This window comes from Lagopus muta, chromosome 2 (assembly GCF_023343835.1).
Source record: "Lagopus muta isolate bLagMut1 chromosome 2, bLagMut1 primary, whole genome shotgun sequence".
NCBI classification, from domain to species: Eukaryota; Metazoa; Chordata; class Aves; order Galliformes; family Phasianidae; genus Lagopus; species Lagopus muta.
Window position 1 is genome coordinate 113,059 of NC_064434.1, and position 15,395 is coordinate 128,453.

General features: G+C 52.7%; 1 protein-coding gene across 1 annotated transcript in view; it reads right to left on the reverse strand.

Moving 5' to 3' along the window:
* LOC125689665 (rho GTPase-activating protein 32-like) overlaps positions 1-10,298 on the reverse strand; it is a 42,560-nt gene extending 32,262 nt beyond the window's left edge. The window contains exons 1-14 of the mRNA XM_048937135.1: positions 10,104-10,298; positions 9,614-9,778; positions 9,309-9,507; positions 9,128-9,211; positions 8,889-9,031; positions 7,042-7,168; positions 6,124-6,230; positions 4,281-4,366; positions 3,532-3,609; positions 3,103-3,225; positions 2,446-2,523; positions 1,577-1,658; positions 728-871; positions 35-137 (exon numbers count right to left, since the gene is read on the reverse strand). Coding sequence (XP_048793092.1) covers positions 35-137; positions 728-871; positions 1,577-1,658; positions 2,446-2,523; positions 3,103-3,225; positions 3,532-3,609; positions 4,281-4,366; positions 6,124-6,230; positions 7,042-7,160 — 920 coding nt within the window. The 5' untranslated portion in view covers positions 7,161-7,168; positions 8,889-9,031; positions 9,128-9,211; ... (1 more) ...; positions 9,614-9,778; positions 10,104-10,298. The remainder of the gene's footprint in view (positions 1-34; positions 138-727; positions 872-1,576; positions 1,659-2,445; positions 2,524-3,102; positions 3,226-3,531; positions 3,610-4,280; positions 4,367-6,123; positions 6,231-7,041; positions 7,169-8,888; positions 9,032-9,127; positions 9,212-9,308; positions 9,508-9,613; positions 9,779-10,103) is intronic.
* Between the last annotated feature and the right edge of the window lie 5,097 nt (positions 10,299-15,395).

The following is a 15,395-nucleotide window of genomic DNA, read 5'->3' on the forward strand; positions in this document are numbered from 1 at the left end:
TGGCAGCTGTGTCTGTCAGTCACAGCACTCTTACCGCAGTCTCTGGACGTTGGACGCCACGCCGGACAGGCGGTATATCCCCTGCACCACGCCATGCTGCTCGATGAACTCGGCGCAGCTCTGGAGGACCTGGGGGACTAAAGAACACGTGCCGGCGGTTACTGGAGCTCCTCATTCAAGTCCTGGCTCAGGCTGCGCTCCCGCCACATCCCATCCACTAAGCCCAGCCAGGCTACTGCTGTGTTCTTCCTTGAAGAGGAAAGCTGTCAGAGACACCTCTGCAGGAGCTGCTGAGGAAACTGGACAGAGATGTGTTCCTTGCGTTCCAGAAATGCCAGGACCTAGGAATCAGCCTGGAGAAAGTAATTCCGGGGAAGCCGCAGACATTGCAAGTCCCATCACAGCTCCCACGGGAATGGAGGTGGAAAATCTCACGCCCGGAAGGAGCTGGGAAACTGAGGCAGGACACTCTCTTTGGCCAAAAGGCTTCCTTTCTTTTCAGGCTACCAGGGGATTGGCTTACAGGCTTTGCTTTAAGCAAATACAAATGTGCTTGTCCCTTAGCAGCATTTCCCTTGCAGCCATCACCTACTCAGTTGATCTTTCAGTCGTCAACTCCCATTCCCCGTTTCTCCATTGGTATCAACCTGCCCCTTGCTAGATACCATCTCCCTTTCAGCTTTAGGTTCCCAAACAGGGAGGCTCTCAGGAATGGGCTGTCCCTTACCATCATGACCAGAGTGGAGAAGATGCTCTCCCAGGTCACGGCCGAACACCCTCTCCTTCTCCACCTCCCGCTCTTTCCGTTGCTTTGGCCGGGCCTTCACCACGGAACGAAGGAAGGTGAGGAGCTTGCCGCGCTTCTTTGGCACTGCACAACAAAAGGAAGAAACCAGTTCATCTCAGGTTTGGCTCCGTTGGACGAGGCCGAGCACAACACATTCTACAGAGCACCTCAAAACGGGAAGAACATGATGAGCAAGTGCGTACCAAAATGGATTTTCCCCAACCCTGGAGGAGTCCAAGGCCAGACTGGATGGGGCCCTGGGCAGCCTGGTCCAGTCCCACATTAAATGTGGAGCTTGGTTGGCAGCCCAGCTTGAGGCAGGGGGCTTGGAGCTTGATGATCCTTGAGCTCCCTTCCATGCCAAGCCATTCTACAAGGATTCTAGGATTTCCCCAGCTCCAGTCATAAACACAGGAGGACTGGGCCAAATCTCTGCACGTTCTGATGGAGTTTAATGCACTCCTCTTGCTTAGCTTGCTCAACCTGGGCATTAAGGACCCTCTTGAAAAGCCACGTTCTGATCAAGCACAGAAGCACTAGCACAACCAGACCTCTATCTGTCCACCAGGGACGCTGGCTGTTCTCAGCCTCGTACTGACTTGCAGGAGAACTACCTTTGCCTTCCCTCATTCTCACTGCCTACAAACACCAGCCTTACGCCCCGTGCTATGCATGAAGGATCATCAGCACAGAGGATAACTTGGGAAGGATAACGGAGGTATTAAACATGGAACACACCCAAAAAAGACTCCATTTTGCTTCCCTGCACCACAAAATGTATCATCATACCTGGCTTTGGCACCGAATTGATGAGAGACTCCGGGATTTTTCCGTTAATGAGCTCCACGCACTCACCAGGGAAAAATCCAACCTGTAACAAGAAGAAGACAGGTGTGATACTGAAGGCAGCGTTTCTCAGGCCTGAACTGTTCAAACATCACATTTTCCTCATAACGTGCCTGCCGGACGCTCCGTAAGACAATCCAACAAAAAAATGGCCTGCTTAAAATTAATAATTATTCCAAATTGGCAGGCAAATATCCATAAAACTGTGTATGGAGCGGGGAAAGGACAAGTATGCTATGCACCCCTAAATATCAAGTGTGCCCGAAGGGAAAGACTTCATACAGAAGCTATATATTATAGATGGATGCAGCTAGATCTGAGTTAGCACAGCCTATGAACTTTCTGCTTGCTGACTGAGATGCAGCTGCCATCTCCAGCTCTGAGCTACCCAGCCTTCTGCAGCCAGCAGCAGCAGCAAGCACACAGAGGCTCTGTTACCCTGCCTCATCTCGGCTGACAGGCAGCGACTTCCTAAAAGACACTGACTTCACCTTCTGCATGGGTGCAAGCACAAGAGCTCAGAGACACTGAAACACGTGTCCTAGCTGCTGCATTTCCAAAGGTGCGGTTCAGTGGCCGTGACCTGATGCATGCTGTGAGGGCTCTTCTTTCTAAGTTAATTGAGGAGACAGTTTCCTACAAAGACCAACTTTCAGCTCTGGCCTAAGCCCACAGCAAAAGGGAAAGTCCCCTGACACCAACACAGGGAAACCATTTTCCATGAGGAGCCATGCTGTGCAGGCAGGGCAGCTCTAAGCTGAGATTCCTGCCTCGACCCAAGTTGCGCTCTCACGTCTGAAGCTTGTGCCTACCTGAAAGCCGTGCTTGCCTCTCCAGCGGGGGCTCAGCTCCTGAGGCGGCATATCGATGACGCACACGAGGTCTCCCACCTGCAAGAGATTGCAACGTCAATCCCAGCTTCAGCACGGCTGGGAGGAAAGCGCAGCTCAAATGACTGCATTCTTCTGCACTGCCCAATATCGTCAAGCTTGAGAGCCATTGCACCAGTGCAGCTCTTCAGGCATTTGCAGTCGTACAACCGAACGTGGAGGTAGAAGAGTCACTGCAATACACAACACACAGAATTCAGCTGTTCAGTATGAAATGGTTCTCAAAAGCAGCAGGCTCTTTGCCAAAGGGAGAGCTCCAATTAAACCGCAGGCATAAGTCAGCGGAACTGATCCTGAACAGGTCTGCACACTCCATACACTGCTCTGCCATTGCTCAGAGACCAGGCTACCACACTGGGCAGTAGCTCTTTGATCACAAGATTCCAATGCCAAATAGAGCCATAGTTTAGAGATGGCTGAACTCCTCCCTGCATCCAACCCAGTGCAAGTCTAATCTGGAACCGCATCTGCTGGGCTTCACCTCACCAAACATTCTGAAGGTGTCTGAGAATATTCCTGATAGCTTCACATGTTATACTCTTCTGTACAGGACAACAAGGAACGCCCTTAACTGCTTACCTCCAAGGAGAGTTCACCCGGTGCCTGGGCAACGTATCTCTTAATAACGTGGGCAGCAGCAATAGCTGGGATATTAAGAGATGACTCCTCACGGACCAGCAGGGGCTTCCCGTTGTTCTCAGCCTGAAACAGAGAGCACAGGCCATGGTGAGGAGCTGAGGGCAAACGAGGAGGATTTCAGGCTGAGGAGCACGTCAGCAGAGAAAGCTGCAGGAAATGCACTCGGTCCTTATCATGGGCACACAAGAAGGAACGGCAAGGCTAAGAACATGCCCGCAGCAAGGCAAAAAAGCCTTTAAGGCAGCTTTTCAGTGACACTGATAGAGCCGCAAGGATTCGCTCTCTCTTGAAAAGCAGGAGAGCACATCTGCAGCTCACTCTGCTGGCTCAAATCAGGGAACAAAGACCAATCAGAGCTCCGTACTCTACCTCCATCCGTGTCATGTCAGGCCCACAGCTGATCTCGCTGCACGCGACGCCCATCACAGCAGGCACGACAAGCTGGAACTGAAGAGAAACACGCTCATATTTTCTCTCTTCACACACCACAGTATTGAGAGACTACCGGAGAACTACCCTTGGCTATCCTCTGGCACAGGCAGGTGCTCTAGAAGCAACCACTCTGTTCACTCCGTTCAAATGGGACAGCCCATTAGGCAGCATTTGACCAAGCAGCTGTCCCTCTGCTAGCAGATGGGGACTGGCACAAAGCAGCAGATGCATTCGCCCAGGGCGCTCTGACAGCGCAGCAGCAGGGCAGTGAGAGGAATCATTGCTGCAGGTGCATCTGCTCCCCGGCCACGGCTCCCAGCAGCCTCACCACCGGCACCTGCTGCAGCCCCGCACATCAAGGACATTTCCTTGATTGCATCTCTGCTGTGCTCCCTACAGCTGCCGCGCACACTCACACAGCCCAAGCGTGCGTGCTTGTGACCTTGGGTCACGCTCTGCAGCTCGGCACAAACTGGGCCTAGGACTCTTTGCCTAAGGGTTTGGTTTCCTTCAGACCAGCTGGTCACAGCACCACACACAGCATCCTTCTGAGGGCGGAGCTGCAGGGGAAGGGAAATAACCCACACGGGACCAGTGTCCCATCAAAGCTGAGTGAGGCTGTGTTACCAAACATGGTGCGACACAGTGCTGGTCAACCACGTGGGGGGACAAAGCGTGGCACGTACCTGGCAGGAGATCAGAACAAGGTAGACAATTCCTTGAACTCGCAGCTGTTTCTTGTCACTTTGCTCTGTTCTTCCACGAGCAAAAGCTGCACCAAGGGAGCGGGTAGAGGAGAGAGAAGGAACAGGTCTGTGAGCTTGCACAATGGAGCAAAGATGACAAGGGAAAAACCATGGGACAAATGCCATCTTTGTGGATCGCTTGGGAATGCAGGTACTGGCTGAAAGTTACGTCTGATGGACAAGAGTAAGCAGTATGAGCTGCTAGGAGCTCCACCAGCCAGCAGTTCTCAACAGCTCACTGCCCACCCCTCTATCCCACGCCCTGTCTCAGCTTACCTACAAGATGCTGCGCAAGACACAAGGGGTGAAAACGAAGGCACTCAGTCGCTGCACAAGGGCAACAAGCGAGCTACTCACGCAGAGCTCAAGCGCTCCAATGAAGGGACGCAGCACGCACTGCTCCTCCCCTCATTCCAGCCGCTTGTGACATCACTAAGGGCCACCAGGCTGCTCCGCCATGACAACAGGGTGGGGAGGCAAGACCATGTCACAGGACCAGAAGATTCCAACACAGCACCCAACATTCTAGAATCAGCGGGCGGTTGGAATTCTACCTCAGCCCAATCCTGCAGAAGCTGCCATGCGGTTGTCATGACCACAGCGCAGGACCCAGCGCTTGCTCCTGTGCAGCCTCCTACGACTGGCCTCAGCTGTGCAGCCTGGTACGACTGGCCTCAGGCCGTCCCTCTGCAGGGCCTTCCTGCCCTCGGGCAGATGGACATTGCTTCCCAACAGTGTACCTTGCAGCGCAGGGCCTATGTACAATCCACACTGGACTCCTATAGATCTCTATCAAGCTATCTATACCTAGACACACAGTCACCACTACCATCTTTTTTCTTAGTCTTGAGGTACACCATTCAGCTGTTTCATTGTCATCAAACAACCCCACTGACGGCACACTGCTGACACAACGTCCTCGCAAACACAGCAGCAACTCCTGGCACCGATAGCTCCGGGTACAACAAGCACAGGGCTCTGGGTTGCTTTGGATGCAGTTGCAGCATGGATCTGAGGGCTTTGTGGAAGGGGATATATTGCAAATTGCACCGACGTTTTCACACCATTTCTCTTTCGGCATGGTCCCAGCACCTGGCACGCTGATCATCATCCTGAATATACATTTTGTCAAAGTTCTACAACTAATGAAATAGTTCCTTACCAAACACAATCTGATCACTCTTCTGGCCATATTTTGTTCCAGCTACCGCTTCCTGCGGGTGCCACAAACAGCGCTGCATCACCTATAGCTCTCTGCCCTTACAGTTCTCACGCTGTCTGGGCAGTCCTCGTGGCCTCAAAACTCTCTCATGGCACACGTGCCACATTCTGAGGCACAGAATATATATCACACTACTTCAAAACACCTTTTTTTTTTTATAATATAATGATACTAGGGATAATCATCTGGAGCTAGAGCAATATGAAAAAATTCCCTTCAGTTCAACCATAAGTCTGCCCCATGGACTCCAGAAGAGCTCTAAGAATACGCAGGGTGGACATGGATGGCAGCTACCATAAGAGTAAGCAATGACAAATATGGTTGTGAGCCATGCTGTGTCATTGCATCTGCAGGCAGGGATTCTCCTTGGACTGAGCAGAGGGCAGATGTAGCCTGAGAAAAGAACTTAGGATCATTCAGGAAAAGGAAATGAGTTGAGTAATTAATTGAAGAAACTCACGTTCTAAAGGTACTTAGAAGGAGAGAGTATTTCCCAACAGAATGCGTTTGTCTATTCCCTGTTTGGTTAGGCAGGTCTACTCTATGTATGCTTAGACTGACCTGAGAGGGCATGCTTCAGCACACCCCAGAATTTCCAGTTTCCACATCGTCCAGGCAGCGCAAGTGCGGTGTACGTCTCCCTTGGCACAGACATCAAGCTTTTCTTCCTGTGCAATCAAACACGCAGCGAGTCAGAAAGGACTCGTGAACGTGAAACTCATTTTGCACACACCATTAGAATACAGCTAAGGTACCTCCACTGAGATGAGCAAGCTTCGGTTTGGGCTTGGGTTTAAAGGCTGCCAGCTTAGATAGAAACACTGCCATTCGGAAGGCTAAGAAACCTTGGCGCTTAAAATTCCTGGAGACTTGGAGAGTTCTCAAAGAAACCTTGAAAAGCTGCCTTGAAGTATTCCTGTTGAAAATTGCTGGGATGCCTTACCACATCATTCACCAGGACCATTCATATCATACACCATAGATTAGATCAGTTTTAAAACCATGGATTGTAATTATCAGCAATACTTCCTCCCTGTGGATCTCAAGCCCTCGTGGGTGACTGGAATGGGGGGCAGCAAGGGGATTGTGGTGCTAAGCTGAACATCATTCCAGAAATCTGTTCTCCTGAACTAAAAATACGGGCTAAAGGAAACAAGGCGTGTGTTCATCATTACACTGACTGCATCAGAGTGTGCTTTTGTGCACACGTGGACCTAGAGACATCGCTAAGAATTTAATTGGTCCACCCAATCCTTAAGCAACTCAGTAATTCAAGACACCTAACAAGGATGGAGGCTCAGTGGGCCATGGGCAAAGCAGGGAGGACAGAGGCAGGAAGCAGGAAGGAGTTCAACTCCAGCTCTCCCACACAAAAGACTGGGAGAGCTGAGTCAGCACCACGGGAGGAGTTACGACACAGCTTGGGAGCTTACAGAGAGACCTGAGATTGCCAAAGGACGGCGCCAGGGTAACTCTCACCAGTCCTGTGCAGGGGTTTCATGGATGCTTGGGATGCTGACTTCCACTGCCTGTGTCGTTGGTAGGAAGTCCAGGTGACAAAGGCTCCTTCTGCCTGGGTAATGCTTCTGTGGTTCCATGGTTATGACTGGAGGGGGGAAAAAAAAAAAAAAAAAAAAGTAAAGTAAAGCACGCAACCCTGAAAAATTTGCTACTGTGTTGTTCTTGTCAGCGTGACAACTCAGATGAGGGTTACGTGTCCTGCACCGGACTGAAAATGCATCCAAGCCCATATTGCACACAGCTTCATCTCAGGGCCAAGAAGAAACGGTGCAAAGATGTTCAGAAGATTCTCGGTGCAGATGAAGGCGCAGGGTGCGTACGTATTCTCTTCAGTTCTCTTCAATAATAAATATTAATTGAGAATCCAAAGATAACTTATCAAGAAGTAGCATGAAAGGTCGATGAAAAGGAAATTACACGACAAACTATTTTCATTTAAGAAATCCCTGCTAAACCTCTCCCCATCAAAAAGGGAGCATCCTGGGCACTGTTAGCAGCAGTTCGGAGAACATCCTGCACCACAAGATGCGACACAGTCTTTTCTTCTTTATGAACAAGCCCCTCATTTCTCTACTCAGCATCAGATTCCCTCAAGTTCAAACACGAGGATCAGAACAGCCGCTCAGTCCTGCTGAGAGGAACCCACGGCTGGGATGTCCCCCCGTCCCGTTCCACGCTATTTCCAGCATCGCTGGGGAAAGGAGGAGCGACTGCCATCACCTACCCAGGCTTCTGCGAGGCCTTCCGTACGGTCACACATCACAGGGAGAAGCATGGCCGAGAGCTCTCATGCCACAAAGCTCGGGGCTGCAGAAATCAAGGTTGCCCCCAAGATGCTGTGTGTAACAACAGGACTTACTGCACGTGAGACATGAAAGACAAGGCTAAGGTGAAAAAGCCTCCACTCCCCATGGATGTGGCTGTCTGCACAGACAACAGCTGCCTGCTGTCCAGCAGCCGGATGCTCACCCATCAAAGCACTCGCCCAGCAGATGCCTTTCACAGAATCAGAATTAGCAAGCTTGCAAAAGATCTCCAAGATCATCCAGTCCAACCGACCACCTACCACCAATATTCCCCACTAAGCCACGTCCCTCACTGCCACATCTAACGTTTCTTGAACACCTGCAGGGACAGTAACTCCATCACCTCCCTGGGCACTCCTTGGAGAAGTGTTTCTTAACGTCCAGCCTCAATCTCCCCCCGTGCAACTTGAGGCCGTTCCCCCCAGTCCTATCGCTACTGACACGGGAGAATAAGACGACCCCCACCTCGACATAATCTCTCTTCAGCTCATTGTAGAGAGGGATAAGGTCTGCCCTGAGCCTCCTCTTCTCCAGGCTAAATAATCCCAGTTCTCTCAGCCAGCCGCTCCCCATGAGACTGGTGCTCTACACTCTTCACAGCTTCACTGCTCTTCTCTGGCAATATCTCGGGGATTCAGTGTCCTTCTTGTAGTCAGGGACCCAGAACTGAACACAGCACTCAAGGTGAGGACTCACCAGAGCTGAGTACAGGGGGATGATCACATCCCAGCTCCTGCTGGCTCCAGCCCTTTGCACTGCATTTCCAATCTCAACCCGTTCCTTCTGCAGTAGCGCTTGCATCCTCACTTAGGGCTGGAGCTCAAGAGCTCAACACAACAGGAAGAACACAGCGTGCAACTGGAAGACACGTCACACTTGTTCCAGACACTCAAGCTCACCCAGCAGTGCTAACTACCCCACAGTCACTTCAAACACACAGAAGCATCCAAGCCCTGACCATGCACACCCCCTCTTGTGATACTCGAGCCCACAGCTCACCTTCACACCTCTGTGCATTGCTGGGCTTTTACACTGACGCAGCCTCGCTCCAGCTCCGTGGCTGCCACACAAGGCCTGCAGGACCTCTTTCTCCGCAAACCCCATCTGCAGGCTTTGGCTCGTGAGGTTCACCACCTGCCCTTCTGAGCAAAGACAAACACCGAGACCGAGAGCAAAGTGCCACTGGCCCGGTCCCCCACCCTCAGTCCTGTCAGACATGCCCTGGTAACGAGACTCACCCCCAAAGCTTGGCTGGACAACAGCACAGGCATCACTCCTCAAACGCCCCATCCCAGCAGCCAGGGATCAAAGCCTTGGGACAGCTGAAACAAAGGGCTTTGCGAGCTTCCTGCTAGCTCTGAACATGAACAAATCCACCCCCGAGCAACAGGATGTGAGAAAACAGCAGCAGACAGCAACCTGCAGAACCAGCCCATCTGGGGCTGCTCCAGACGTTTGCACGCTCCCTTCCATGGCCCAGGCCAAGCTTGCTGAGCTGCTCCTCCTTTGTGCAGGGCAATGGTGCAGGTGCTGTGTGCTGGCTGTGCACAGCGTGCCTTTCACTTGCTTTTCCTCCCTCCATCTTCGGTTCGCAAAAAGCCTCTCCAACCTTCCCGTGCTAAAAAATCACTTAGGTAAAAAAGAACTGGCAAGCTTGCTTTTTAAATTACCTTACTTATACAACTTGATGCTTTAAAGCAGAAGCTCTCCCAGCAGTGACCTACCTTAGACAAGCTCAACTTTGGAGAGAAAAGTCATTCCTCTGCCTCTGCAGACTTTGCACACATTGCCAGGGGCAGCAGTCAGCCCAGTTCTCGGCACAGCTTTACCAGCCACAGAAATCCAGTTGATGCCCGCCATGCTTTTCTCTCTTCTGAAACACCGTGCTGCTGCAAGAAGCAAGGAGTAACATCACAGAAGCACAGAACTGGGCCTGGAAGGACCTCCAGGGATCACTGAGTCCAACACCCCTGCAAAACAGGCTCCTACAGCAGGCTGCGCAGGTGGGCGTCCAGGCGGTTGTGGAATATCTCCAGACAAGGAGAAGCCACAGCCTCCCTGGGCAGCCTGTTCCAGAGCTGCGCCATCCTCACCATAAAGACCTCCCTTCTCACCCACGGGCGGAACTTCCCGTGCTCCCCTTTTCGGCCATCTCCCCTTGCTTGGGGCCGCGCAGGGCTCCTCTCCCTGTCCCGCGACCGCTCTCCCGCACACCTCCGGCAGAGCTGCCCTCAGCACTCGCTCCCGTCGTGCCTCAGCTTCCGCCTCACTGCTGCCAGGACAGCAACGGCTGCCACCGAGGTCTGCCGCGCCTCCAACAGCCGGCTCCCAACGACCGCTCCCACGTGTGGTGGCTCAGCCAACTGCAGATTGGGAGATTGAGAGCCAGGAATGGACGCAGCTGGAGGAGAAAGGTGTTAGGGAGCAGCCAAGGCATCACAGTGCATCAAAAAGCCCTGAAGGGCATCACAAAGCCACCGCCAGGAAGCTTGGGGTTATCACAAGCAGCATCCAGGATGCTAGAGATTATTTGCTACCGTACCAAATGGGAGCTGCAGACATCCCGAAGCCAGACAAAACGGGAACAAGCCTGGAGCTCTGCTTCATGCACCCTGCAGCCTCAGCGTTGCAAGCTGAGGTGCCTTGCTGTGTGTTGCATTCATCCCAGTCCTCGTGAATGAAGACTCCACAGGCATTCAAGGTGTTGAGTGAGCACGAGTGTGCTTTTATTATTAAAGGAAAGGACAGAAGGGCGTGAGAGGTCCAGGTAAAGGTGGGAATCGTCCTCTCTTGGATGGAAAGGTCACGGAGAGAGTGGCTCAGAGCTGTCAGATCCGCTGCACGGTGCCTGGGACTGAGGGCCTGATTCTAAGCCCCCCTCCAAGAGGCACGGCTTCTCATCGGTGATGCCAACCTGCTCCTGCACAGAGGTGCTGCTGTCGGGGCACTCGGACTGTGCTTGGGCTGGGCTGCACTGCAAAGGCGCCGGGTCACAGTCCAGGCTGGTGACTGTGGTGCCTGGCGGGCTCAGGTCAGCATCTTCAGCAGAGCCGGGAGAAATGAGGGCTTGAACTTGGATGAGCTCCCTCTCTCCATCACTGTTGTTACATGGAAGGCTGTCATGTGAACCGCAGCCATTTGTGCTTCCCAAGAGCTCTCCACTGAGGGAAGCACACAGCCCAGCTTCGCTACTTGCTCCGGCTCTTCTGGGTGGACAAGGGCTCAGTTCATCTAGGAAGGATACACAGGGGTTAGTGCCAAACTTTCACAAGCTGAATTACAAAAGTGGTTCTTGATCACAGGTGAACTAAAGGTGTCAGGTATGGGTTGGAACGCTGGAAGTAGATACAAGCCCACTGACAGCAAGAATTCTATGTTGCTGAAAAGCAAGGCGTTGAAAGCTGGATTTGCACCCTTACCTGCCAGCACTACGATTTCTATTTCTGAGGGCTCCCTGGGACGGCGCTGTGGCTGGCGTTTGGCCCCAGAAGATGGTTTTCCCAGGCTGAAGCAGGAACACCAACAGCCAGCTGGTGATTCCTTTATCTTGCTGGGCGGACTTGGTCTGGAGAGAGAAAACAGGGAATGGTGTGAGCCGTGCGTGGAGCAGAGTGAGGGAAGAGCTGCACTGAGCTCTTGCCAACAGTTGCTTGTTCCTAGCACCGCCTGGTTCCTGCTGAAACACAGCTTAGAAACTCGCTCCATTTCAAGCAGTGGAGGGATGGTTCCATTCCTACAGCTCAGCCCTGAAGTCTTGCTGGCTAAATTCCCCTCAACTGTGTCAAGCAAGATGCAGAGCACGTGAGGTCCACAGGCTCCACACACCTGTACAGGACAGCGCCTAAAGGAAGGCTTTGACTGAGTTGGCAGGCATAACTGCTGGCTGAGGAATTGCACAGCCATAAAGGAACGTCAAAAGCATCTCTGACTCTGACACTGACAGCTCATCGGCCCATCTCACTGCCATGTCTAGTTTCTCGTGCCAGCAGGTCTGACCAACAGCTCTGCTTTCAGGAGAACAGGAATTGGTTTCAGGCACGTGGCCGTGAAGTCCGGAAAACCCCAACGTTTCCAGGTACATCCAGCACAGTCCAGGGTAGACGTCAGCGTGGCTTTGTGCATCTCGTGACTGCCTGCCCAGCAAGGAAGGAACGGCAGCCTTGTGTGGCTAAACTCAGCCCGTCAGGCAACTGAATGTTAGTTCAATCTCACAGTCCAAAGTGGAGTGGAGATTCACTGCAACACTTCAGGCACCATTCATTAAATCTAGTTTCCACAAGTTTAGGCACTAGAAATAGTGGGGACAAAACAAACACAAGCCACCCAAACAGTGATGATAGCTGCTGGAAAACAAAGTCCTCTTTACCTTTCAGATGGAAAGTCGATGACTGTGTGGAATTTCCCCCGTACAGCTGCGGGGCCTTCTTCCACCTCTATGTCCCTGCTCTCAGTCACAACCACAGGAGAGCTGCTGTGGCCTCGCCTCCGTGCCTGCGCCTCCTCCAGGCTGAGCAGCTCTGTGGCAGGAGAAGACGCCTGCACAGACTGGGGCCCTGAGAGAGAACTGTGCCCTGGAAGGGAAAACCACAGGTGAGAGCCAGGATCAGAAAGCGGCAGGACAGCCATCACAGGTCCGGGGGAGCTGCTGTGTTTTCCTCAGACTTGTTTAACCAAGCCGCTGCAAGAAGAGCAGCTCAAAATAACCATGTGCTCAGACATGTGTCTATGGCAAAGGATGCAGTCATAATTAAGAGCAGCTCACTGTGTGGAAACAGGCAAACAAAAACCCTAGAAAAGGGGGGCAGAGAACTGAGAAAGTTTCGCCGCCAAACTTTCACCAAGCTTCACCTGCTTGCAAAACATCATAATGATGGTGACAGTTTTCTCCTTGTCAAGTTTGGGCTTGCACATTCTCAGCATCCAGCAACAGGGTGCCAGATTCTAACCTAAGCCCAGGTTAGGTTAGAAGTCTGCTGTCCCCTCGACAGGAAAAGTGTATTTCAAAGGACTTGGAGAAGGCCTGCATTTGATCCAGGTGTATGATCAAGATAAAGCTAATGGAGGAAGACACTCACCTGCTCCACCTGCGATGTCAGGTCCAGATGTGGAGCAGAAGAGGACGTCTGTGTGGTCAATGATGAATTCCACCACAGATGACTGCGTCTGCAGTTCTGTGCAGGCAGCTCTCCCACTGGCGCAGGCAGACTCGCTCTGCTGTGATCTGTAGAAAAGGCAGGTTTTAGAAGTCATTCAGCCAAGATCGCTTCCCCAGGTCTGAATTACTGCAGCCCAAAGCTGTCACATTTGTTCTCTGGAGACTTCCGCAGTGGGCAATCAGTGATGCCACTGAAGAAGTTCTCCTGGCTGATCAAGGACACACCAGTCCCATCTAAACAAGAGAGCAGCAATGCTCAGCTAGAAATTGCGCCCACGTGGGGTTGGAGAACAGTCCAGGCTCCTGCTCTGCTGTCAGCCACTCACTGCAGATTTTACAGGAGAAGAGCACATGTGGTGCAGAAGAAGGGAGGACTGCTTTATTCTACTGGAGAACAGATGTAAGCGTTCTGTTGAAACGGAAAAAGAAGTTTACCTTAAGAGGTTTGGAGCCCACACAATCGCTAAGTTCTTCGCATGCATGTTTGTGGTGGAGCAGTGCCCAGCCAGACAGGCCAAGTGTCTCATCAGATACGCCAAGGTCCTGGGAAACAAGAGAGGTAAATGTTCAGCACCAGCCAGCATCCCGTGCTGCGACTCACAAAGCAAACCTCAATTCACACTAGTTGTTATTAGTGCTACTGATGCTGAAGATGAAGTAGATCCAACTTGACCAAGTGCCACGCTGCAGAACCCAGCACCAGCACAGCACAGCCACAGCCATCAGCTGCACCAAGCGTGCCCCGTGCCCAGGAACTGACCCCATCAATTAACCCCATGCAGTGTTTCAGCACACCCAGGCATCCCGTTGCTCGCGTGAGACAAAGCCTGGAATCGCTCCAATGCCCTCTGAAGTGCAGCAGGGCTGAGCTCTGCAGGCTGAGGGCAGCACTGACCTGTAGTGAGGAGCGGGCAGCTGCTGGATGACGTCCCGCATTCTGACCAGCCGCTCCTCCTCCGTAGTGGCACCAACAGCATCCTGGAAAAGAGCAGAAAGGGATTGAGACACAAATCAGGCGAGATACCTGCCGCAGGGTCGGGAACCATGGGGACAGTGCGCTGCTGGTCAGCACAGGGACAGATTTTAGGCCTCCCCAGAGGCAACTGGCGAACATAGCGGCACGCATCTGGTGCCACCAAGGCCAAGGAGTCCAAGCACCGGGCCGGTTTACAGCCTGGTTGGGCAGCTCAGCTCCTCGCAGGGGGCATTCATCTTCAAGTACCCTTGGCTATTAATCCCCTTCCCGTTCCAGAAATAGTTGGGAATAGCAAAAAACAAACAAACAAACAAACAACACAGGAATTCTCGCAAGCATTATGAATATGGAAATAACCACCTCCTGGGGCCACCAGAAGTAGCATCAGCACAATGCAGGATGTGGCAAAGACATGCGAGTAAACCCCGTGGCGCTAACAGAAGAAGGGCCTCAGAGCTGGGGCACTGCTGCAGCCATCTCCCAAGAGGCCCAGGGAAGAGGGAAAGGAAAGGCGTTGCCTTGTGCTTACCGAGAACTTGTCGTACAGCTGGTCGGTCAGCAGGGGGGTCGGGAGCTCCCTGAAGTACATTTTGCAGAGGGAGCTCGCGCTGTGAACGTCGCAGACGGTTAGCTCAGGAACCTGCTCAGACTCAAATTCCTGGCTGCAGAGAAGGACACGAAAACGGTTGAGAAAGAGGAAAGCAAGTCAAAAGCCACACCCAATGCAATCAAGAGTTGGAAGGGCTTCCTGATGTACAGGAGAACACAACCACTCGGCCACCAGCACCACGTCAGCCGTGCTGGATGGGATGTTCCCAAAGGAGACCTTCTCTTGGTGCTAAGGCATTGCCCGCAGGCCTCTGAACGCCCGCAACAGGGCACGTGCCCCTGCTGGCAGCTGTGTCTGTCAGTCGCAGCACTCTTACCGCAGTCTCTGGACGTTGGACGCCACGCCGGACAGGCGGTATATCCCCTGCACCACGCCATGCTGCTCGATGAACTCGGCGCAGCTCTGGAGGACCTGGGGGACTAAAGAACACGTGCCGGCGGTTACTGGAGCTCCTCATTCAAGTCCTGGCTCAGGCTGCACTCCCGCCACATCCCATCCACTAAGCCCAGCCAGGCTACTGCTGTGTTCTTCCTTGAAGAGGAAAGCTGTCAGAGACACCTCTGCAGGAGCTGCTGAGGAAACTGGACAGAGATGTGTTCCTTGCGTTCCAGAAATGCCAGGACCTAGGAATCAGCCTGGAGAAAGTAATTCCGGGGAAGCCGCAGACATTGCAAGTCCCATCACAGCTCCCACGGGAATGGAGGTGGAAAATCTCACGCCCGGAAGGAGCTGGGAAACTGAGGCAGGACACTCTCTTTGGCCAAA